The following is a 22,315-nucleotide window of genomic DNA, read 5'->3' on the forward strand; positions in this document are numbered from 1 at the left end:
GGGGGCTACTTTGAAGGGGACAGTAGCCAAATTAAAATCCAATATCTTTCTGCTTTTTAGGCACAGTCAGCTTTTTGATCAAGCTGTATATTCTCATGAATGCATGTTCTCATCTATTTACAAATCGCTGTTTGTGTAAAGTCACAGTGACATTGCCCTACCTGAGACTGGTGACGGCGGTGTCCTCTGGATGAAAGCAGGATGATAAGTTCGTTCCCTTGGCGTGAACACCGAGTGGAGGACTGCCCGGGGGGATACATTTAAAAACATGAGTGTTTGTTGACCTTCGTATATAAAAACTCTTAGCCACAAAATATAGTATTACAACTTTAGGTGCTTTAAATTATGACCACCACTGATAACTGACTGTCAAGTTAAAGAAGTACTTCACTTTGAAAGAACTTGTACCACTGCAATACACTGATGCATCAGCTTGTGTTTGAAGGATTTAAAATTTTAAAATACAAAACATGTTAATAGCTTTAATGGATGTTCCAGTAACAGTGGAAAAACCTTGCTTGTACACAGTCTGGATAATGAGTACAGTAACTTTTCTTCAGGCTCTGTGCTTTTAGCATAATTAATTTTGAGAAAGAAGTACCACATTAAAAAGATGCAAAGTCTCAACTTTAATTTTGTTTAAGAAGTCAGTATTGAAAGGGTTTCATGTGAGATGCACCCCTCAGGGCACAAACAGTTATTCAAAAGTATTTGGACATTTTCCTAGTTAATGTTCTTTGGGCTGTGGTTCTGTCTCATGCACAGAAGACTCACTTGTGGCTCGAAGTTGATTGATATTTGAGAATTGATGCGACTTCCACAGGAAGGACAAATTATTTTAGAGACTGGACTACACCTACGTAATCATGACCCGTTTCCCTGTCAGTGGTCATAGTACAACTTCATGACCATACCCTCAAACTGATGGCGAGCTTCACAAATAGAAAAGCCTAGTTGGTAAAATGATCCTGCATCAAAATGATAGACTGTAGTGTAGAAGAAAAGGGGAAAAGAAAAAAAGGGGGGTAAACTCAAAGCATGACACCTCATCTGTCAGAGAAGGTGGTGCATCCGTTATGGTTGCCTTATTGATTTCAAGGCTGACAGAGGCAACAGGACTGGAGAGGTGCACAGGAGCATTCTGTGTGCAGTGATTGAGTCAAATCAAAACTAATTGGTTGCTTCGGCTGTACTTTTGGGATCGCTGAATGATGAAACGTCCTAAGAGCTTTCTAGGCTGAGCACTTGGAATAGCTTTGATTCATCAGTAAATATTAAAACATTCCAATGTGCCTCAACCTAAATGAAGAGCTGACTCCGAGCAGGGTTACCCCCACAACAAGCTGGAGCTGAGGGTGGATCTAAAGAAACGCATTAAAGTGTAAGTTGAGACAGTCGAGAAGTGCAAAAGATTTTCCACAAAATACTCAATGACATTTTAATTGGCACTCGTACCTGTGATGTCTTTTTTGAGCATACAGCCTGTCTTTTACACTTCAAACAGCAATTTTTAAACCTACTAAAATGCATATTTTGTAGTATTTTTGTGCATGAGAATATGCACAGAAATCGATGCCCACACCCCAAAAAAGTAACAGTCCAAATACTTATGGTCTGGTCTGTGAACAGCTGTCGAAATGTAAGATCTTGGTACACTCCAGGTACACAAAAATATTACTTTAATGACAGAAAACAAACTAGAGTGCAGTTCTTTAAAATGTGATCTAACAGGTCCTCCAATTATCTAAGTCTGAGTAATTCCAACAAGAATAAGGCAACCCACCGATTATGATGATAGCTGTACCAGCCAGCAGAGCGAACAAGGTGCAGAACATCATCTGGTAGGAGTTTATGAAGCTGTGGAAGGAGTGGCCCCCCTCCATATAACCAACTGGAGAAGCAGCTGCTGAGAGAGAGAGGCGTTTGAGATAACAAGCCCATTTGAAATGCTGAAATCACACAACACACTCAACATATTAGCTACGGCAGAAAGGATAATGATGTATGTTACAACACTGGTGATGTCTGATACCTGAATGGAAAGATGGTTACTAAAAATATGCCATGTCAGTGTCCTCATTTCCCACAGATGGCAGGGCTGGTTACGTGACTGACATTGATTACTCAGCAGTAACCCATTTAAACAGCTAATTACCTCAATACAGAAGGTTTTTTTTACATTATGGCCACATTTCTATTTTCTAATTTCTGTACAATTGAAGGGTAAAAAAACAACAACAAACTGTTAAGGACTGTAAGTTGAGATGTGCATTTTCTGTCATTGAACAAAATGATGATATGTCTTGAAAATATTATAAGATTAAAAGATGTGAATCATTTATGATGAACTATCAGCAGCTTCACATTTATAATAATAGATTGTGAAACAACCCAGCTACATTTCCTGCAACATTACACATAAAATACACTTAAAGTAAAATGACAAGTTTGGCTTTAGGTTCTGTGGATTCTCATTTGCACTGTTAATATCTGACCTTGAATTGCAGCATTGGGATCAGCTACGTGAATCAAAGTGACTGGGATGACGAGATTCTGGTCGGAGGAAGTGCTGCTTATAGAAATGGAAGCAGAAACTGCTGAATGGGGGTCCACAGCACTGACGGTGTACTTTGAGAAACTGGGGAAGCCATGGTGTACCTCCTTCTCTTGGACAACAATGTTGGGAGAAGTAGACGCCACCTAAAGATACCACAAAGTGATGTATGCTTCTAAACATATCTTAAGTTCACTAAAACACGGAGAATTAAATTATAATAGCATTATTTAGCTTTAAAAACATATTGTACCTCCACATTGGACAGGGCTGCAGTAGGGCCATAGACTGTGAGTTCAGCTGATGGGTGTAAGTTTGAGAGCAGCAGCTCAGTCTGGTCTGAGTACAGGCCTGGCTCAATTGGCAGTCTGGCACTGACTTGTACCCCAGAGAAAGTACTGCCCTCCAGGCCTGCCTTCACCAGCAGGTTGGTCATGGATACGCTGAGCACGCGGGTCTGCTGGTCAGTGATGGGCTGCAAGGTCATGGAGCATGTGTAGAAGCCTGAGGCATTGGACACAAGTAAAGGTGATGGTTAGAGATAAATTACTAATGTGTACATTTGGTACAAGACCTGATCATGAATACCACCATGCACGTGAGCCCTGATATAACTTTGGTTACAAAAAAGGTGCCAGGCACATACAAGAAATATGTATTTTTCCCCTCAGATTTAACCTCTGAATATCTAAGAAAGTATCACTTCACAATCACATAGTTCTATTAGAAACCCTTTAAAATTCAGCTGAATGGTTACAACCTAATGAACACACTGTGGATCCCATTGTACATAAGCCAGCAACTAGGGAGAAGTCCCAAAATCCCAAACACAATTAGATCAGTGATTTCAGGCAACAGGGCGTCTACTCGGTTCAATACATCACCCGGACACCTTTTATAGCCCCTGCTAAATTCGTTGTATGGGCAATGCAGGTATTGATTATGCCCTTGTAAACAGTACTTTCCTACCCCCTTTGCACACCATACACATTAAAAATAATAATAATAAAACCCCCCCACTACATAGGTTATGTTTTAAAAGTATCTTTTAATTTAAGCGGTGGGGGGGGACCTCTCTTACCAATGCTGGGGTCAAAGGTGACGTGCGTTTTAAAGACATCATTAGCAGAGAAATCGACAATGTCGCTGGTAAAGCTGAGATGGCAGTTTACAGATGTTTCTGGCTGCAGCTGTGAAATAGCTTCAATCTGGTTAGAGGAACAGGTTCCTGTATTGTAGGGCACAATGGAACAAGAAATTTGTTATTAAAAAAAATAAAAATAAGACTTCATGAATCTTTACATTTATTTAAGGGGGAAAAAATCCAAAAACAACAATAACAGAAAGTTCTGATATTTGGGATGTCTGCTAAAATGGTTTCTCATATACAGATGATTTACACAGCTTTCATATCTGCACTATAATGTGATTATTGGGTGAAAGAGCTAGCCTGGCTGTGTGAAAGTAATAAATTCCTATAACATTTCTTCTAAAACACACAAATAAACATTTAAACAAAAACAATACAACAAAAAAAAAAAACTAAATATGAGTTTAATACCAATGAGGTTGGTTCCTCTTTCTTTGGTTGTCAGGAGAACCTTTGTCTCCTTGCCATTCCTGACTGGTGTAGCCTGTGCCATAGCTGCTGTCCGTGTAGGAGTTTCCACTACTACCTGCAGAGGCATAGAGAAAGAGACAACAGCTAAAGGAAAATCCAAGGAAGATATAAGTGTGTACATGGAATAATCACACTGAAATTTGCATTCACTAGTAACCGTTTACATCAATCAAATCAAACCGTCGGGGAAGCAAACTAATTAAAACACAGCTGAGTGCTGAATATAACATTCCACCCACTTGTTTCAAAGACTTTCTCACACTGATAAAAAAACATCTTAATTCGGTTCCTTTTAAAATGCATGTGAGCTCTTTTCTGTTTAAGATAGATAGCCAACATAAAAACATTTTAACTGCTCTAAAAGCAAATATTCATTAAAAATTGTGGTCACATTCAGGGGGAAGGAGCATGATTTAAAGAACAGCAACATCCAGAGAGCCAATTAATACTTTCCACGCACCGTGTACAAGAATCCTAACAACAGCATTTCATGCACACACGTTATGCATAAATTAAGTGTTGTGGAAGTGATGATGGATATGCAATCCACTTGTTTTTAATTTTTGTTATGATACATGTCTAGAGGATTCCTGCAATATTCTGCACTAGTAGAGGAACAAAGGTATAAAGAGCAGAGAAAGATCAAAATGGTACTGCATGCATAATTAGAATTCTGTTTATTAGTGCACATTCATTAAAGCCATGGCTAAACAACATACCAAGCTGCACTATCAGTAACATACCTCTCTGTATGTTTTCAAAATACCAGGTATCTCATAGTACACAGTAGCTGTCCCAGAGTCTCTAGCTACAGCGGCTCCAGTTTTAGGGTCCACCTGAAGAACACCATCTGCAGTGGAGATCCAAGTGCCATGAGCACCTACAGAGAAGGCAAAGATAATATTGTGCTTTCAAAATATGTACAGTACACTTAAATTCACGTAAATTGGTACTCCTTTAGTTATTTTTTTGACATAAAAAGTACTTTGTCCTTATGGAAAGTCAATGAAAAGCAATGGAAGAATCACATCAGAAAACATAAGAAATACTTATCTAGACTGTAAACTTGTGAAAAATTTAACAGACATTTTGTTAACTTTCACAATGTTTTGTTGTGCTTTTTATTTTATTTTTTATTTTATGACAGCATTTGTGACATTTTAACATGTAAATCTCTTACCACTGGGATTGGTTAACTGGATATGGAAGCAGACCACATCTCCCACCATCAGTTTTTTGGCATCATCCATATGAATAGCATGTTCCACTGGAATTGGAACATAGTCTGCCACACCCATGTTTTCGCTGTCCCAAACTGCAAGGAGTGTGAGTCCTACATTAACAGTTCTCACTGTGAGGGTGTGATTACCAGGCCCAACCCCAACCTGCACAAGGTCATCTCTAAAGAAAAGAACATAGGAACAGATTTAATTATGATTATCATTTGTACATGTTTCTGTGAAAGTCCTAATTTTTCAGGGTGTTTCAAATCAAGCAAGTTAGAAAAAAGGTTGGCCAAAACAGCTCCAGCCTTAGACATAAGTAAAAGAAGCTCTTAGGGGACTCTTAGGGGAATTTTATCACAGGCCAACAATCAAAAATGTGATACTTTCCTACTAAAATCATCTGTCAGCACCTGGAGAAAACCATAATAGAATCAATTTATTGTATTGCCAGGCGAGGGAGTCCCTCATTGGAAAAAGTGCAACACTGCTCTGATCAACACACACATTTACCTCGCTCAGTCAGGTGGAAACAACTCGTTCTGAAACTGGGGTTAAAGGAATACCTCTCTAAATTAATCAAATTAACTCCTCATAGAGCCTATCACTATGATGATGTTGTGACCTCAACTGCTCTGGTTGGATTGTACAGAAAATGAATGTACAACAGTATGAGTCAAGAGGAGTAGTAGAGTAGTATCGTGCATCTCAGCAGTGGTGAAGAATAAAACAAAAGTAATGTTAGTATTAAAGATATACGCCGATGAGCCAAACATTATGACCAACATTGGCTAATAAGCTGTTGTTCCTTCACCTGCAGTCAAAGTAACTCTATACTGCTGAGGCGTGGACTCTAAGTGACCTTTAAAAGTGCCCTTTCACATTAAGACCATAGTTTTCCAAGTTGTGAGCGGACCACATCTCCAGCACACTGTTCATGGTTTGTCCAATCTTAGACCAGCAGACAGTGCTGACCCAGAGCACTATGCAAGTCTTGCCTCAAATCACCTGAGTGGCCAATATTTTTTGTCACACAGATGAGTCATGTGTGGAATGAAAGACAAAAAACGCCAGGTCAAATATTATATCTTATTATAATACACAAATGTTCATGTGTTTGTCTCTTTTTCAATTCCTACTACACAACCAGGAGTTGTATAATATATATTTTTTTAATTTCATCACAACAACATCTCATTTCCACAAAACTTCAGTTATGCATGATATGTGACGCCATCAGGTTGCCTGGCAACCATTTAGCAACGAGCTACAATGACCTCTTTTTCTTCCTTTATGCGCCTACAAAACCTTATGAAAGCATCCTGTTGTTTTCACAGCAGTAACATCTCATTTATATACACAAAAGCTGAATTATACATGATATATTAAACCATCATGTTCCTACCACCTAGCAATGGGATGCAATGGCCCATTTATTGCATTTATGCACCTACAACACCTTATAAAAGCATCACATTTTCATTTCATGGCCGACAGCATGAACAGGCCAAACGATACCATATGTACTAGTAAATACATAAACATATAAATTATACTATATATATAAAAAAAATTATAAAAACACTTAAGAATCTAAATAGAGAACACTGATGGATAACCTGCTACCTGAAATAAATTTGATAATGGCTAGGAAGGCTGTGGGTTGACATGACTTGGTTTGCTGTATTTGAAATAATTGTAGACATTAGCTCATGTGAGGCTGGGCGAAGATGCACAAAATGAGTACTCAAAGTGAGGCCTTGCTTTTTTCCCCTCTATAAATAGGGCCCAGAACAGAAGGATAATAGCTTTTCAAGCTTGGGGTATTACACTAACAGAAAAATAAATCTTCCTCTTTTTCTTTGTCTAGAGGTCATGCTTCAATCTGAGAATCATACAGCCTGAAGCTTAATGAGAATTGCTAAAGAACCTATAGGTTGCTTAGTCTCTCACCTGTTTGTGGTAAATGTAAGGTGGGAGTTGGAGCTGTGTAGTGCTTCTCCAGTGCTGGCATGAAAGTGGACAGTAAAGGTGAGTACAGTTCCCAGGGGGAAAGCCTTCAGGTTCTCTTTGGTGTTTGTGTGGAGCACCGGACTGGTACTGAAGCGCAAATAGGACACAGGCACCACCTGAAGAATAACATTAGTGTCGCAATCAGTAACTGCAGCGAGATGTCAGCTGTCACTTCAAAGGCCTGTGCTGTTGCTAATAGTTACAGAGTGGCTATAACGATTCCAGTACGGGCCAATTCTCAGTGGGCAGAGAAGAAAAAAGAGAAAGGCTCAGTCCGACATGCGACAGGCAGTTACTACTGATAATATATTTTTAGAAAGATTCAATAAAGAAAACTGGCAATAGAAACCCTCTCCTGTATTCTTACTGGGTTCTAATGAAAACAAAAAGCTAGGATTTTAATTAAGAAAAATAAAAGGCAAAAAGAAAGTTGTCTTTTTGTTTTTTTAAATACAAGCCATACCACACAAAAATACCAGATTAAAAAAATGTCTCACTCCTAGTGCTATGCATTTTTTTCACTTATGTTTTAAATTTTATTATTACACAAACATAACAAAAGTAAACACAATATTCAGTTTTTAAATGATGATTTCTCTGATTAAGAGAGAAAGGTTATCCAAACCTACCGCATCCTGTGTGAAACAGTAATTGCCCCTCTTGTTAAATCATGAATTAACTGATTAACCAGATTTTTTGGAAAGCTTCAGTTTCACCAAACACACTCAGGCCTGATTACTGACAGAACAAGAGATTGAATCAAGAGATCACTTAAATAGAACCTGTCTGATAAAGTGAAGCAGGTTAAAAGACCTCAAAAAGCAACACATCCTGTGACGACCTAACAAAACACCTGAGAAATAAAAGTCACTGTCGTCTCTCTGTCTGGAAAGTGTTACAAAGCCATTTCTATGGCTTTGGGACTCCAGTGAACCACAGTGAGAGTCATTACACACAAATGGAGAAAACTTTGAACAGCGATGAAGCTTCCCAGGAGTGGCCGAGCAACCAAAATTACTCCAAGAGTGCAGGAACGACTCATCCAGGAGGTCACAAAAGACGCCAGAACAGTATTAAAGAACTGCAGGCTTCACATGTCTCATTTAAGGTTCATGAGTTCATGATATAACAAGAAGAAAGAGACTGGGCAAAAATGGCATCCATGGAAGAGTTCAATGAGAAAACCACTGCTGACCAAAGAACATGAAGGTTCACCTTACATTTACCAAAAAACATCTTGATGATCCCCAAGACTTTTGGGAGAATATTCTGTGGACTGCCGACTAAACTTTTTGGAAGGTCTGCGTCCCATTACATCTGGCGTAAAAGTAACAGCATTTTAGAAAAGGAATATCATACAAACAGTAAAATATGGTGGTGGTACTGTGATGGTCTGGGGCTTTAGTGCTGCTTCACGCCCTGCAAGACTTGCTGTGGTAAATGGAACCATGAATTCTGCTGTCTACCAAAACATCCTGAAGGATAATGTCCAACCATCTGTTAGTGACGTCAAGCTGGAGGGCTCTTGGGTTCTGAATCACTTAAGAAAAACAAAATGAAGACTTTGGAGTGGCCTAGTCAAAGTTTTGACCTGAATCTGATTGAGATGCTGTAGCATTACCTTAAAAGGGCAGTTCATGTTCAGTTCAGTTCACCCACCAATGCAGCTGAATTACAGCAATTCTGCCAAAATTCCATCCATTCTGTGCCGCTTATCCTTTTCAGGGTGTGGCGGGGCTGTCTTGGGGCGAGATGGGCCAAAATTCATCCACAAAAACCTCATTGCCAGATATTGCAAATGCTTGATTGCAGTTGTTGCTGGCCCAATCAGTTATTAGGTTTAGGGGCAATCACTTTCACACTGGGCCATATAGGTATGGAATTTGTTTTTTACCCTTACAAATAACACTGTCATTTAGAAACTGTGTTTACTTGTGTTATGTTTGAGCCAAAAGCATTAGATCTTTATATTGTTGTGCTTTTTAAGCTGCTTAATTTGTTTAATCAAGGTTTCAGCAGTCAGACCGCACACAGTTTTTGGCAGGAGGTCAGAAGATGTGTTTTATAGTCAATATCCACATGATATCATGTTTAAACCATGAATCTCAAACACTTCTCACGTTGTAGCTCTTAAACTGACCTTCACAGCAAGGATGAGAGTTTGATTGACACCAAAGGTCTCTTGTGAGGTAACCAGCAGAGAAGAGATGCCAGTGAGAGAGCCAGAGAAGAGGAAGCCCTTATCGTCTACTTGAGCTATAACAACCTGGTCGGGACCATCTAACATTCGATAGGAGAGAGCACCCAAACCATCCCTATTGGACAAGAAAAAACAAAATCACATCATTCATTCAAACAGTATACATATTTTTATTACATGCTATAAAATACTGAAGAGCTATTTTTCACGTGTATATGGAACAGAAAAAAAACACCCTACTGTGCAGGTGATTCCTACTCACCTGTTAGTCTGGAGTTTCAGAGCCGAGTTCGGAGCCATCAGTAACTCCCCAGCCTCTACTTTGGGATTAAGCATGTGCAGCTTGTCATAGACCTTGATCAAAGCAAAATGTTGAAACTCCAATTATGCGAGAGCCTTAATCATTCTTTGATGTTTCTGCACTAGTGACATGTCATAGTTTAATACAATTTGAAGTTGGATGCACTGCGCTCCCAATAATCTGCAGTGTTATCACTTCACAAAGTTAACAGCTTCAGATTTTTATTAAAGCTCAGCAATTTCAATGCTCTGCTGCCTTAAATGCCAGCTTTCCCCATTATGGAGAAGCAGCAGGGGACACAGTCAAGATATGCAAAGCACTCCATAAAAGGGGTATTTATAAAATATCTGAATAGGATGTATTTATGGTACTTTGTGTTTCCCTTCCCATTGTTTACAGATGTCTATAAAAAGTGAGCTATAGCCATGGTGCTGTACCTGAATCTGGATCTCGTCACTGAGCTCCTGCAGGTTGTTCACAAGCTGCTGAGCCGTGTGGTCAGAAACTCTGAGTACCACCTTCAGCCCTGTCCGCCCTCTCGTTCTTCCAGTCACCCTCATGCCAAAGTTGTGCTCTGACTGAAGCTCCACATTAGCCTAGATAAGACAAGGACCATTATGAGCATGGCAAAAATAGAAGCAGCAAATCAAATAAAAAGGCAACAGCGATGAGGAAGCAGGGGAAAAGCAGAGACAAAGCAGACGCTAGTTTTAAAAACCATAGTGAAATGGATGGACACCAGGTCTGAAGTAAATCTAATAAAAAGGATCAATGGGAAATGAGAGACAAAAATAGAAGCTGCTTATGATATCAAATACAAGAATGAAAATCCTCAATGCTGGGTACCTCAATGTGTCTTGGCTGGACATCCAGGATGTCTCTCTTAGTAGTGGACCACTGGAAGGTAAAACCAGGTAGCACACTGCCAAATGAGAAGGGTGTTTGACTGTTGGTCAAACCCATCACATATACAGGCATCTAGAAAAGGAAAGAAGATTTAGAAATACAAAAAATAAAATTGCGCTGTTCAGTTATTGGTTTAGATTAAGTCTAAAATTGCTATTTGGATTCTAAACAGCAAAGAATCGATTTTGAGTCCGTTGTACTGATTCAAGTATAAAATGTTCACACCTGTGCTCCCGTCTCCATTCTTGTAATAGGTGCTCTGATTCGAATGGCAGTCAAAACCACAACTTCGACTTCTACTTGATCCTGAGGAAGCAAAACAGTTTTGTCTGTCTTATGTGCAAAACCCACCCAAGCATTACACTTTTAAATACCACAGAAATACATTTACCTGTGACACAACAACTAGCTTCCCGGTTTCTGCGTCAACAGCTTGGACCAGTCCAGTAACAGAAACATTTCCAACAGCAATACCTCTGACATGGCCCATGGGATTAACAGAAGCTACTTCCTCATTAGAAATGGAGAACAGGATATTGGACTGAGGCTGAGGACCACCTTCAGATGTGATCTGTAAACAAGAAGGATTGAAAAGAGAAGGAGTAGTTTAAAATTTGAAGAGTAATCTTGACTAATTGCTCCACAGTGTAGTGGTTTACACATTTACCAACAATGATCCTGGGAAGAGACACAAAAAACATGGAGAGGTACCCACTGTCAATCAGGGAATAGCTAAAAGTTGCTTTTTTCTAGGGCTCTTAACTAAACTGAATTAACTCATGGGTGCTACCAGTGCAGCGTAGACCTGTTGTGCTCATATCCAAGTCTATTTTTTTTTCTTCTTACTAATCTACTGAAGACGATCGGCTTGAATCATGGTTTGAAATAATCCTAATTTTGATACACTGGGACTTTGTGTAGCCCCCACAGCCCATCCACATGAAAAAAAGTCATTGTAGTTCTGTTCCCTCTTCTTTTAACCCAACTTTCTTCTGACTGGTTGTCCTGTCTACTGCACAGTGGGGGGGAGGGGGTACACACTCATAGTCAAAGGTCAAAGCTATGTGCCACATATGAGCACATCAGGGATACCTGCTCTCACTGACAGATTCTTGTAAATAAACCCGTTCAGTCCCGCAGCTTTAGCAAGCAGAAAAATGGTCTATGGACCCTCTATAGGCTCCTCTTGTTAGTTTTTTTCATTTTCCTTTCTTTCTCTCTCAACTGAGCGTTTGGCTCAGTTATTGCACACACAGTTGACCACCATCTTCTACTGTAACAGTACACATTAAATATTTTCTAATTAGAGTGCGAAATGAAGCAAATGACAGGAAAGGTCAGAAATTAGCCATCAGAAATTAAGCTAACATCATAAAGAGTTCCAGTCGTGGGCTCCAGCAGAAGATAAACTAAGGAGGAAGATGAACAGAGGCCAACATTAATATTAGACGTACCTGCATCATTGCTCCAACTAACAGGGTCATCCTCCTTGGGATTAGCTTGAAAGGTGGGAACACCTAGAATAAGAAAAAAAAAGTGTTTTTTTTTTCCCTGTATAAAATGTGCCGCTAATAGAAGACCCAAAATCGACTACAAAAAACCCCACAAAATTATACCTCTATTTGCTGGGGCGCTGAAGCAATTTTTCTCCCATTTTTATCCACAACAACAGCTGATACAGTGGTCTGACCGATGGCAACACCTTTCACCAAGAAAACAGCAGTATCGCTTTCTGTGGACTCCACTAATGGTCTGCAGAGGAGACATTCAGAAACAAAAAAAATAAATGCCCTTTCACTCTAAAGGTAAAACACATTTTCTATTACTTACTTCAGAGAGACTATTGCAGAAGCTGCCTTGAGTTTAAGATTCATGAATTGGAAATAGCTGGCAGGGAATGGCTTCCTATTATCATCCAAGACTCTGACATAAGCTCTCACAGATTTGCCAATCTCCACCTGTAAGAGATGAAAAGCATCCATTAGCAGCAAAATAATTCTGGTTCACAGGAAGGGCAAACCTAATGATGAGTGTTAAAGACAAGCTGACTTTCAGTGGAATTTGAAAGGGAAGTGCTCAAAGACAATAACCATATTTAGTGCTTATAAGTTACTGAAGCATTGCAGGGATGTGTGATACTGAGAGATTTATATAGTCAAGTAGTGCTTAGACCCCTCCAGGATGAAGGGCTGAGGCAGGACACTGACCTTGTCAACTACTCTTACATAAACCTCCAGGATGTCAGAAACATGTACAGTTGCTTTGGCAGGTGCTGGAAAAGCCAGGCAAAGGTCATGAACCATCACCTTAACCATGCCTGGAAGGATGGGAGAGACCTGGGCAAACAGAAAATGAAACAATTACATTTCAATACACTTTTTTGAAATTCTACATTTCGTAACACGTGTGCAGTCCACTATAGATATTCCCTCAAACACACAGCTAAGATGTTCCTTCTTACCTGAGTGGTGCCCTGAGCCTCCTGGAATACCACATTCACCATCCCTTTAATGCTGGTATTGACAAAAAAGTGCCCTGAACCCTCTCGCAGAGCCAGATTCACCTACAAAACAAAACAAAACTGGAGTGAGCGGTCTGCAGTGAAAATTAATCACAAAAATGATTCAGAAGACCATCTGTGTTCACAGTTGTTTTTCTGACAGGCAACTGGCCTTGCATGTTACATAAAAGGGGACAGATAACAACCTCTTTAAAATCCTCTAACACAGGTCACCAACAGTTATTTAACCCCCTACACCTACTTAACCCTGCTCCCATGTAACACATGATTAAGAGGGGAATGCTTACTGAGTAAACGGGGCAAAGGGTACACATTACTACTACGTGTGGTGATAAGCACCATCTGAATAATTCAGCAGTTACCTGAGGGAGTAAATCACATTTCTGCCCTGCTGAGGTGAAATGGTGAAAAGATCAAATCACATCCCTCATGATAAACATATTAAATATACATTTTGGTAAAACAAGCCATGAGAAGTCAGTGAGAGTGTTGATGTCCAGACTTAGGGGGGTAAAAAGTAAATGTACTGATGTGTCCGTCCACTGGAACAGTAATCCCATAACTTACTCGCACATCCGGGTGGTTGTATATGGTCACTGTGTCAGGAGAAATCTTCACATCTTCAACCAGCAGAAGCTCCAGAGTGGCTGAGACAGGAGTCATGGGGTCGTACTTAGGAGGACAGAGGCAGAAGAAGTGGAAGACAAGTTCAAATATGATGACTGAGGTTATTAAATGTATGATGTAAATATACAACAACAAAATTAAAGCTTTCCACGCGTTCATTATATGCAAAAATATCTTTTTCCTCTCCTGTACAGAAACTATGAGTCACAGATGTATTTAACAGGACAACATGGCTGTTTTAAAAAAACCACAACTCAGCTGATGAAGTCCTGATCACTAGAAAAGCGTTTACGAAACAAAACAAACTCACTGAGATGAATCTCTTTTGCAAAAGAGACCTTATTACAAAAACAATCCATATATCTTGAATAATACTTTAGTTAACCACTTCTACTTTTTTAAGAGGAAGTGAGAAGCTGTTTTGCATGACTTGCTAGCGGAGCAACTATTTTGACTTACTGGACTGGGGACTTTGGCTGCAGCCAGGTGTGAAACCTGGTAACCGAGAGCTGTTGCTGTGATGGCAGCAATGCCCGTTTGCTGGTGGACAAGAACTTCCTGCCGTCCTACCACAGATCATAAAAAGAAGTAAAAAGTAAATACATGAAATCAATGCAAGTTTCTTTTTTCGTTTTGCAACGTATGAATAATATCATACATAAAAACAAAAAAAATCTAATCCTGGCGATACTTCAACTAATAACTGACCATTCCATTCAAATGCCCTAAGATCACATTTTTCTCCTGTTTTTATTTAATTAATTTCAAGTTAAAATAATATAAAATGATATGAACTTTTACCGTGAAGTTTCATCTGTTTGTTGCCCTCCCTGAGCAGCTGAAGCTTCATTGGCATAGTGGGTTCAATACTGGCCAGCGATACCTTTGTGGATTCCCACAGCATGCTCAGAGAGCTAAAGTTGTCAAACTTCCTCCCTTGATGATCAAAAGCAGCCAAATCCAAAACAGGGTTGCGGTAATTTGAAACGGGCACCTAGAAGATCATTGTTTATATGATGAATGTGCTTTCCAAACAGTTTACTTCCAATACACAAAAACAAAACACCAAGATCTTGGACTTCTTTTTGTTAACAAATATAATTAGCTATTTTCCAGTGCCCCTTCATACAGATCTAATTTCAGAAGATCATATTAAAAGAAATAAATAAATCATAAACTTGACATTTCTTCAGCTAGTGTTAAAAATCAATGGATAAATAATTAAATGAAAGAAGTAGCAGTATAAAAATCAATCTACACATCTAAACACAGCAAAGGAGTCTATTAAAAAGTGACCACGTGCATACCACTTGTTTATTCTGCTGCAGCAGCGGACAGGTCAGGTCTAGCTGTGGGCTCGTATACACGGGCACCAGAGTAAGGCGGGATGGAGGAGCACAAACGAACTTGACGACTGCTGGCTCTACAGCGGGATAAGGATTGGTCACACTGGCTTTGTTCCCCACCATCACCTCCAGAACCTGGAAATAACATTAAAATTCAGTTGAAAGATAAACAGCTGTACTTTCACAATGGTTGTAAGCAATCAAAGTAATTTATTAAGGATACCCTTGAGTTATGCTAATCGCAATGGCAATAGAACGAATAAGATTTATGATTTTAGCTATGATTTTAAACCACGATATTCATTTTAGAAACACACAATATTTTAGTTAGCGTTGGGAATGGTAAATACAAGATATACAATTACACTTAAGGTCCTACCTGCTCTCCCAGGGCTCTGCAGGTTGCCCTGACCAAACGCTGATTATAGTTGTGAGACAAGGGACTAATCAGGGTAAGACTCAGGCTGGCCTCATCTTCAGCACTCAAGTTGCAGAAAAACTTTGAGGGCTCTAAGACCCAAGGCCGCGGCCCACCCTCAAACAGCATGTCTTTCGATGATCCCAGTGTCACCACAGCAACAGATACAGGGTCAATCGCCTGCCAGAATAACATTCAACTGTTAAGAAGAACTTGGCTATGGAAATGTTAATACAAGGTATTACACAGCAGGGAAATAAAACTGGGTCAAACTTTAGCTGCTAGGGCAAAACAAGCGAAGAAACTCCACAAACATGTCTGCAGTATTTTGAAAAACACAAATCAGTGCCATGTGAGGCATTAAACAACGCCGTATGCTACTGACAGCTCGATTGTAATGTGCACAAAAAACGGCAGCTACTGTATCTGTTGTTCACAAAAATGACTAAATATTTTAGCAGAGAAGATGTGACATGTGAAACTGATGCATCCAGTCACTGTACTGCGATAGTTGTCAGTTTTATCCCTTTGTCTTACAGTGCTAGTGTATTTAAAAAAAACAAAACAAACAAACAAAAAAAAACACAAACACCTGTGTCCCCTGTGTATAACACAATACTAAAATTCCCAAAGAAAACCAATGAGAAGAAAAATATAATACTCGCCGATCACTGCATTTCTGTAGGGTTAGTCTGCATTCACTAATCTGCATGAATGTGCTTCAGTGAATCTGTTTTCTTATAAGATTCATGCTTATTGGCAGTTTACTGCAATTTTCTTTTCTTCTTTCACCTCAAAGTCCAGCTTAATATATTATTTATTTATTTACTACAAGGTACTTAGCAACTGAAATAGCAGCTCAGCCACACTTTATGTATGGTATCATTTATTAAAGGAAGATGAGTGTGTCTTTGTTTGCTTGCACAACCCAAAATGCCACAAACAGAATCCAATTCAGTAGAAAACACTGAGATATATTAGTATTTGTATATTTCAGTGTATCTCAGACATACACGCACTCACAAAAAACAGACCATAACTAAAAATGTCCCAAAAATGAAATCAGTAATTGGACATGAATCCTGGAAGCCTTAAGAAAAATATATTATGTACAAATGCCTCATCCATCGTGATGAGCCAAGTCCTGAAAAGGACAAGACCTTTAGACTCACTCTGAGAGGAAGATAGGCAGCAATGGTGATCTTGGCACTGAGATGAACATTGCCGTGAGTGTAGCTGACACTAAGCACGGTATACCCAGGAGCCAAAGCTTTGGCTCTCACTCCACTGCAGTGGTCCTGGCCTGGAGCTAGCCTCCCTGTGAATCAGGAAAAATGGGGTTGGAGAAAGTCATAGTACATGATAATCTGATATGACAATTTACTAAAAAAAAAAAAAAAAATGTCACACTCTACAAGGTTTAATTATACATTCGTTTAATTGTAAGTAAAACAATTCCATAACGGAAAACTAAAGATATGGGAAAGATGTAGACTATAATAAATACTGTGATGAAATCTAAAATGTTTTCTTCTCATTCCAGTAGACACCCCCCCCCCCCCCCCCCCCCCCCCGCTTGCAGTTATTGGCCCCATTCCTCCTCCACCCCCCCCCAAAAAAGCAGGCAATGTGGGGCCCACATTGGATTGACACTAAACATAATGATCAATCCCTCACTCGGCAGAATGAGCCTCATTTGTTAAGGAGCCATTACCAATTGTCTATCTAAAAGGACAGTGAAATAAATCCACACTATGCATTACTATTAAACCAGCTCATACTGCTTACATTTTTGCATCTTCTTTTTTTAAATTTACTGCATCTTCACAGTCCAGTCGAGGCAGACTAACAGGACTCACCGTCTAGTATTTCAAAGATGCCATAGTTCTCCTGTTCAACCACCAGGTCAAAATGGGAGCAGTCACTTAACATGACCCGCTCTTTTTCCCCCTCTTCAAGCAGACCAAAAATCCTGAGAGGCAGATCCAGTATGAGGCCCAACCTGGCTTCTACTGGGCAAGGAGCAAAGTCCATTGCTACAGGCTCAACAACATACACCTGGAAGAAGGCATGATCCAAAACACGGTGAAGAGTGTTACTGAAAAGTGATTAATGTACTTTTGCCTTTAACCTCCTAAGACCCAAACTCTTTCATGGCATGCATTTTTATTTTCTCTTTGCTATTTTGGCTGATTGGGACCTGATGAATGTAAAAACAAAGAATTTTCTTTTTACCTGATATACACTTACGAGGACAATACATTGCCACTGTTCTATCAAAATTTAAAACGAATGTCCATTTAGTATTGTACTCTAGACAACCCAAAATGTGATGTCCACATATGTGGACGCCAGGTCCTATGAGGTTAAAGTTGGAAGAATCAATGAAATCTCATACAATGAGATATAAATATCTCATTTAAAATCGGTGTTGTGTTTACTTACCTTCATTTGGCCAAAGTGTAGTGGGTTACGTAGATCATGAGCATAAATTACACTGACGCCTATGTCACTAACTGTGGTCATCACCCCTTTCACAGTCACTGTGGCAACAGCTGCATTTGAGGAAGTCCAGCTGAAATTTCCACTACCTCCTGTTGCCTGAAAAGCACCAAAGAACAGGTGTCTTTTGTTTTGTTTTTTATAAAAATGACTCCAAATTTTTGGATCTAACAGTCAGACTTGGTGGTAACATAAAGCTTGATCTATGGTGTTTCACAGAATATGAAAGAATGCAAATGCTAAAGCAATTTATAGAGGATGTTAAGTTTAAATTGCCTGACCCATAACAGAAGTCACTTAAATAAGGAATGATTACCTTTATTGTGTACTGATAAGCTCCAACTTTGGGCTGCCATGGAAATGTGAGAATACTGGGACTAAGAACTATGGGGTTATAGATTTCCACATCCTGTTCATTGTGGACTGGGTTGGCGAGAGGATGGACATTTCCACTCTGAAAGAGAACAGACAGCACAGGAAATGATCGAGCCCTCTCAACTGAAGCGGAAGAAAGTGTCAGTAGGTTATAGCAATAATAATAAATCCAGGGTCAAAGCTGCAGCTAAACTTACTTTATCCACGACAGCTTTTAAGGTTGCATCAATAAGAGTCAGGCCTTCCTTGAGTGCTCTGACATGGTGATATGATCCATTCAAAGAAGACTCCAGGATTTCAAAATACTCCGAAGGGAAAGTAGTGTCAATACGGACATTCTGCAAAATAAAAAATAAGCCACACGCAGATTTATAAAATACTGCCTACATTTTGATTTTTATCTGCAACTAGTACACTGCAAATGATTTAATGGAAGCACTTACATCAGATAGGTAAATTTTGTTGCTAGATTTGTCAAATACTTCAATGTGGATATCATACACTCTTCCAGTTTCAAGAATCCAACTATCTCCTGGGTGAATTTTAAAACCTAAACAAATTGCAGACAAAATATTGGTCAACTTAATCTAAAACACACAGAACTTTTTTTTTTTAATTAGACTTTCAGTGAAGAAAAAGAAACAGACCTAAATAGCCTGGTTCAACAACATATAGGGTGCTATTGGGTAGGCGAGACACTCCTTGCATCCGAAGGCCTGAGAAGATACTGTTAAGGAAAATTAAAATGATAGACTCCTCTTAATAAAGAAAAAAAAAAAAGAACTTAATCATTTCAGTTAATTGACAAATAACAGAATGCACATGTTGTAGTAAACATTAGATTAAACAGTACTATGCAAAAGTCTTGAGGTACCACTCAGTTCTTTATATTATACTTCAAAAGAGTCAGACTTTCTTGTAATTGTTTTTCCAAGTGATCTTAAGCAATAGTTCTCCAGGCTTCCTCAAGATCTTTTCTTTGGACATTTTTGTGAAGTCCCTTAACATCGATTCAAGGATAAAAAAGGAACCCAACTCAATGGATGAAGCAACGTTGTGTCTACACAGACAGTTTAGCAAAGAAACCAATTTTATAATACATCTGTGTGCACTTTGCTACCAATTTGATGGCATTTGTTCAGTTTAATGTAGGAAAAATTCCAAAAATAACACATACTCCAAAATCCACTGTAACAGGTGTGGTGCCTACATTTCAGCCAGTGGTGTTTGAGATCTTGTCAAATTTGATGAACAAATGAACACAGAAAAGTGCCATCAGATTTTGATCCACCGCGCAATACCATCTGGAAAGTGTGCGATAGGCAGTGGCTTTATTTTTCAACTTGACAATGATCACAAACACACTGCCAATGCAGTAAAAGCATACCGGAACAGAAAAAGCACACAATGGAACACTATTAGTCATGGATTGGCCTCCTCAGAGCTTAGACTTCAACATTATTGAAGCAGAGTGGGATCATCTTTACAGAATACAAAAGAAAAGTCAGCCAACATCCAAAGAAGAGCTTTGCATGTCCTTCAAGAAGCCTAGAGAACTATTATTGATTTTACTACTTAAATTACAAGAACACTTGACAAAGAGATTCAGGCTGGGTTGAAGAATAGAGTTGATCATACTAAATATTGATCTTCAAGCTCACTAGAATAATACCAACTTTATTTTTGTTTTATATACTGTATTTCCATTTATGTTTGTACAAGTTTAATCATTCCGTTGATAATCCATTTTCCTAGTAAAATATCAACAAACGAAAAGTGCTCAAGACTTTTGCACAGCACTAGACCAGAATAGTGACTGCTCAATAGAGGTGCAATAGGTCAGAAGGATACTCTTATGGTCCAGCACCACATTGATGTGTCCCAGCTGAACTGCTGTAACAGTGGAGGTTCTTGGATCCAGACTGGCCACAGCAACATCTGGGTTTCCATTAGTACCAACAACACTGTTCTGAAGGTGCAGCTCATACTGATCACAAGGCATAGAGAGCTCTAGACAAACAAAGAGAAATTAGCTGAAAGGTTGGCATTTATGTACCATGCAGAGCTGCTCCTCTCATCTGTGACATCAATGACTCAACTACATTTTCACTTCATATATTAGCTACACTCATGCAAACTCATGTAGTACTACTGAATGTCTTTGCATACAGCTTCAGGAAATGTACATCAAGTTAAGTAAACATTGAATGAAGAACTTGACTCCTCATTAAACAGAGTCAGACCTGTTATCGTGCCCTGTCTTATCTTCAAGACTCTGTATCTGATCGAAGTTCTGGCCAGCAAGTAGATATCGTGTGCGGGGCTCAGCAAGATGTTCTCTAAGATCAGCAGCCTCACCTCTGCAGCACCCACATCCTGTGGCATGGATACCATGGTTACACAACACAACACAGCTTCAGCTTCCCGCCTTTTCAAACCAGATCAAACGGACTGCAGTTTTATAAATGCTGATATGAATTCAAACTACAAGTGCCCAACAGCCATTTTCGCAGACTTTCTATACTGCCAAAAATAACTTTCCTTTGTTACATATGGACTTAATTGGACATTTATTCAGAATAAAAGTGCGTCAGATGAAAACAAAATGCCATCTTAACAAAAAAAAAAAAAACAACAAAAAAAAAATGTTGACAAGACAGAAACACAATTTAACTGTCACAGCAGCCTTGACATCCTAAAGTACTGCTGTTATGTAATATTTTGCTATTTTTAGATGTCTTCGTCTCCAAACTAAGTTATTACTCAAAATGGGCCAAATTTTACCAGAACTCGGACTTCTTTTTACCATCCAATAATAAATACATAAATAAATAAACAAACAATATCATTATAACAATAAAAGGGAAATATTTTAACTCTCTACTGGTGACAACAGCAAATAAAATGTCACTTGCACCATCTTACCTTATAAAGAGGTTCTTGTATTTTTGCCTTCAACTTTGCATGTCCCGTTTTCAGTCCTGATACTAAAATAATATCACCCTGTTTCCCAACACGTTCCATTTCAGATATGTATCCAGGAGGGGTGTATGTGGACTCTGAGAATTTAAGTACCCTTGAACACAGAAAAGAAATCAGAAATACATTACTCAAGTCAGTGTAGTTACATTTTTGGCGCAGCACAGAATGGACCACCAACACCAAATCAAGAGATTAATACCATAAGAAGTGTTTAATCTTTACTATCAAACAACTATTAAACAGCAGAACATAAGTACTTCTTCAATACCCCTCTATCCATAGCTGCTATAGTTTACATATGAGGCTACACTGTAAGCTGCAATCCTTCTGTATTATATTTAACCTCGAGATAAATGGGTTTTTACGGGACGAAAAATATAAAATTAAAATACCACACAGGGAAATCCAACAGGATTGTTCAATAAGCTGTTTATGATTACACTAGCAGTCAGTTTGCTAGATAACTTTTTTTATTTTTAGTTTACCATCAGAGTTTAAATAAATCATGTAGTTCAAGACAGCCTTAAAGTAATAACACACGCAAACCTACCGTAATGAATTGTAAGAGTCAGAGAATCCATTCACATCTACATCTTTCACTAAGGTCCAGTCAAACACTAGACCTGCAAGGGTGCTGAAGGTGTTTCCTGAAATAAAGCAAAATATTTATTTAAGTCACCAAATAAAGCATGGCTATGTGAGACTTGGTGAGGATTATCTGCAATG

The 22,315-nt window shown here is 39.0% G+C and overlaps 1 protein-coding gene across 2 annotated transcripts in view; it reads right to left on the reverse strand.

Moving 5' to 3' along the window:
- The window catches only part of nup210 (nucleoporin 210), a 28,304-nt gene that overhangs the window by 2,165 nt on the left and 3,824 nt on the right, over positions 1 to 22,315 (reverse strand). The window contains exons 4-39 of one of the 2 annotated variants that reach the window (XM_063464606.1): positions 22,140 to 22,236; positions 21,533 to 21,683; positions 20,851 to 20,983; positions 20,459 to 20,617; positions 19,255 to 19,323; positions 19,051 to 19,157; positions 18,805 to 18,945; positions 18,549 to 18,686; positions 18,176 to 18,331; positions 17,590 to 17,788; positions 16,903 to 17,048; positions 15,692 to 15,910; positions 15,274 to 15,447; positions 14,768 to 14,960; positions 14,426 to 14,532; positions 13,907 to 14,011; positions 13,280 to 13,381; positions 13,026 to 13,154; positions 12,649 to 12,776; positions 12,435 to 12,570; positions 12,273 to 12,335; positions 11,210 to 11,389; positions 11,044 to 11,124; positions 10,759 to 10,890; positions 10,350 to 10,508; positions 9,874 to 9,965; positions 9,552 to 9,726; positions 7,352 to 7,527; positions 5,356 to 5,576; positions 4,919 to 5,055; positions 4,116 to 4,230; positions 3,636 to 3,782; positions 2,808 to 3,058; positions 2,496 to 2,700; positions 1,784 to 1,906; positions 162 to 242 (exon numbers count right to left, since the gene is read on the reverse strand). In XM_063464606.1, coding sequence (XP_063320676.1) covers positions 162 to 242; positions 1,784 to 1,906; positions 2,496 to 2,700; positions 2,808 to 3,058; positions 3,636 to 3,782; positions 4,116 to 4,230; positions 4,919 to 5,055; positions 5,356 to 5,576; positions 7,352 to 7,527; positions 9,552 to 9,726; positions 9,874 to 9,965; positions 10,350 to 10,508; positions 10,759 to 10,890; positions 11,044 to 11,124; positions 11,210 to 11,389; positions 12,273 to 12,335; positions 12,435 to 12,570; positions 12,649 to 12,776; positions 13,026 to 13,154; positions 13,280 to 13,381; positions 13,907 to 14,011; positions 14,426 to 14,532; positions 14,768 to 14,960; positions 15,274 to 15,447; positions 15,692 to 15,910; positions 16,903 to 17,048; positions 17,590 to 17,788; positions 18,176 to 18,331; positions 18,549 to 18,686; positions 18,805 to 18,945; positions 19,051 to 19,157; positions 19,255 to 19,323; positions 20,459 to 20,617; positions 20,851 to 20,983; positions 21,533 to 21,683; positions 22,140 to 22,236 — 5,127 coding nt within the window. The remainder of the gene's footprint in view (positions 1 to 161; positions 243 to 1,783; positions 1,907 to 2,495; positions 2,701 to 2,807; positions 3,059 to 3,635; positions 3,783 to 4,115; positions 4,231 to 4,918; positions 5,056 to 5,355; positions 5,577 to 7,351; positions 7,528 to 9,551; positions 9,727 to 9,873; positions 9,966 to 10,349; positions 10,509 to 10,758; positions 10,891 to 11,043; positions 11,125 to 11,209; positions 11,390 to 12,272; positions 12,336 to 12,434; positions 12,571 to 12,648; positions 12,777 to 13,025; positions 13,155 to 13,279; positions 13,382 to 13,906; positions 14,012 to 14,425; positions 14,533 to 14,767; positions 14,961 to 15,273; positions 15,448 to 15,691; positions 15,911 to 16,902; positions 17,049 to 17,589; positions 17,789 to 18,175; positions 18,332 to 18,548; positions 18,687 to 18,804; positions 18,946 to 19,050; positions 19,158 to 19,254; positions 19,324 to 20,458; positions 20,618 to 20,850; positions 20,984 to 21,532; positions 21,684 to 22,139; positions 22,237 to 22,315) is intronic. The other variant, XM_063464607.1, reaches the window with a different exon arrangement.

Source organism: Pelmatolapia mariae, linkage group LG20 (genome assembly GCF_036321145.2).
Source record: "Pelmatolapia mariae isolate MD_Pm_ZW linkage group LG20, Pm_UMD_F_2, whole genome shotgun sequence".
Lineage (NCBI taxonomy): Eukaryota > Metazoa > Chordata > Actinopteri > Cichliformes > Cichlidae > Pelmatolapia > Pelmatolapia mariae.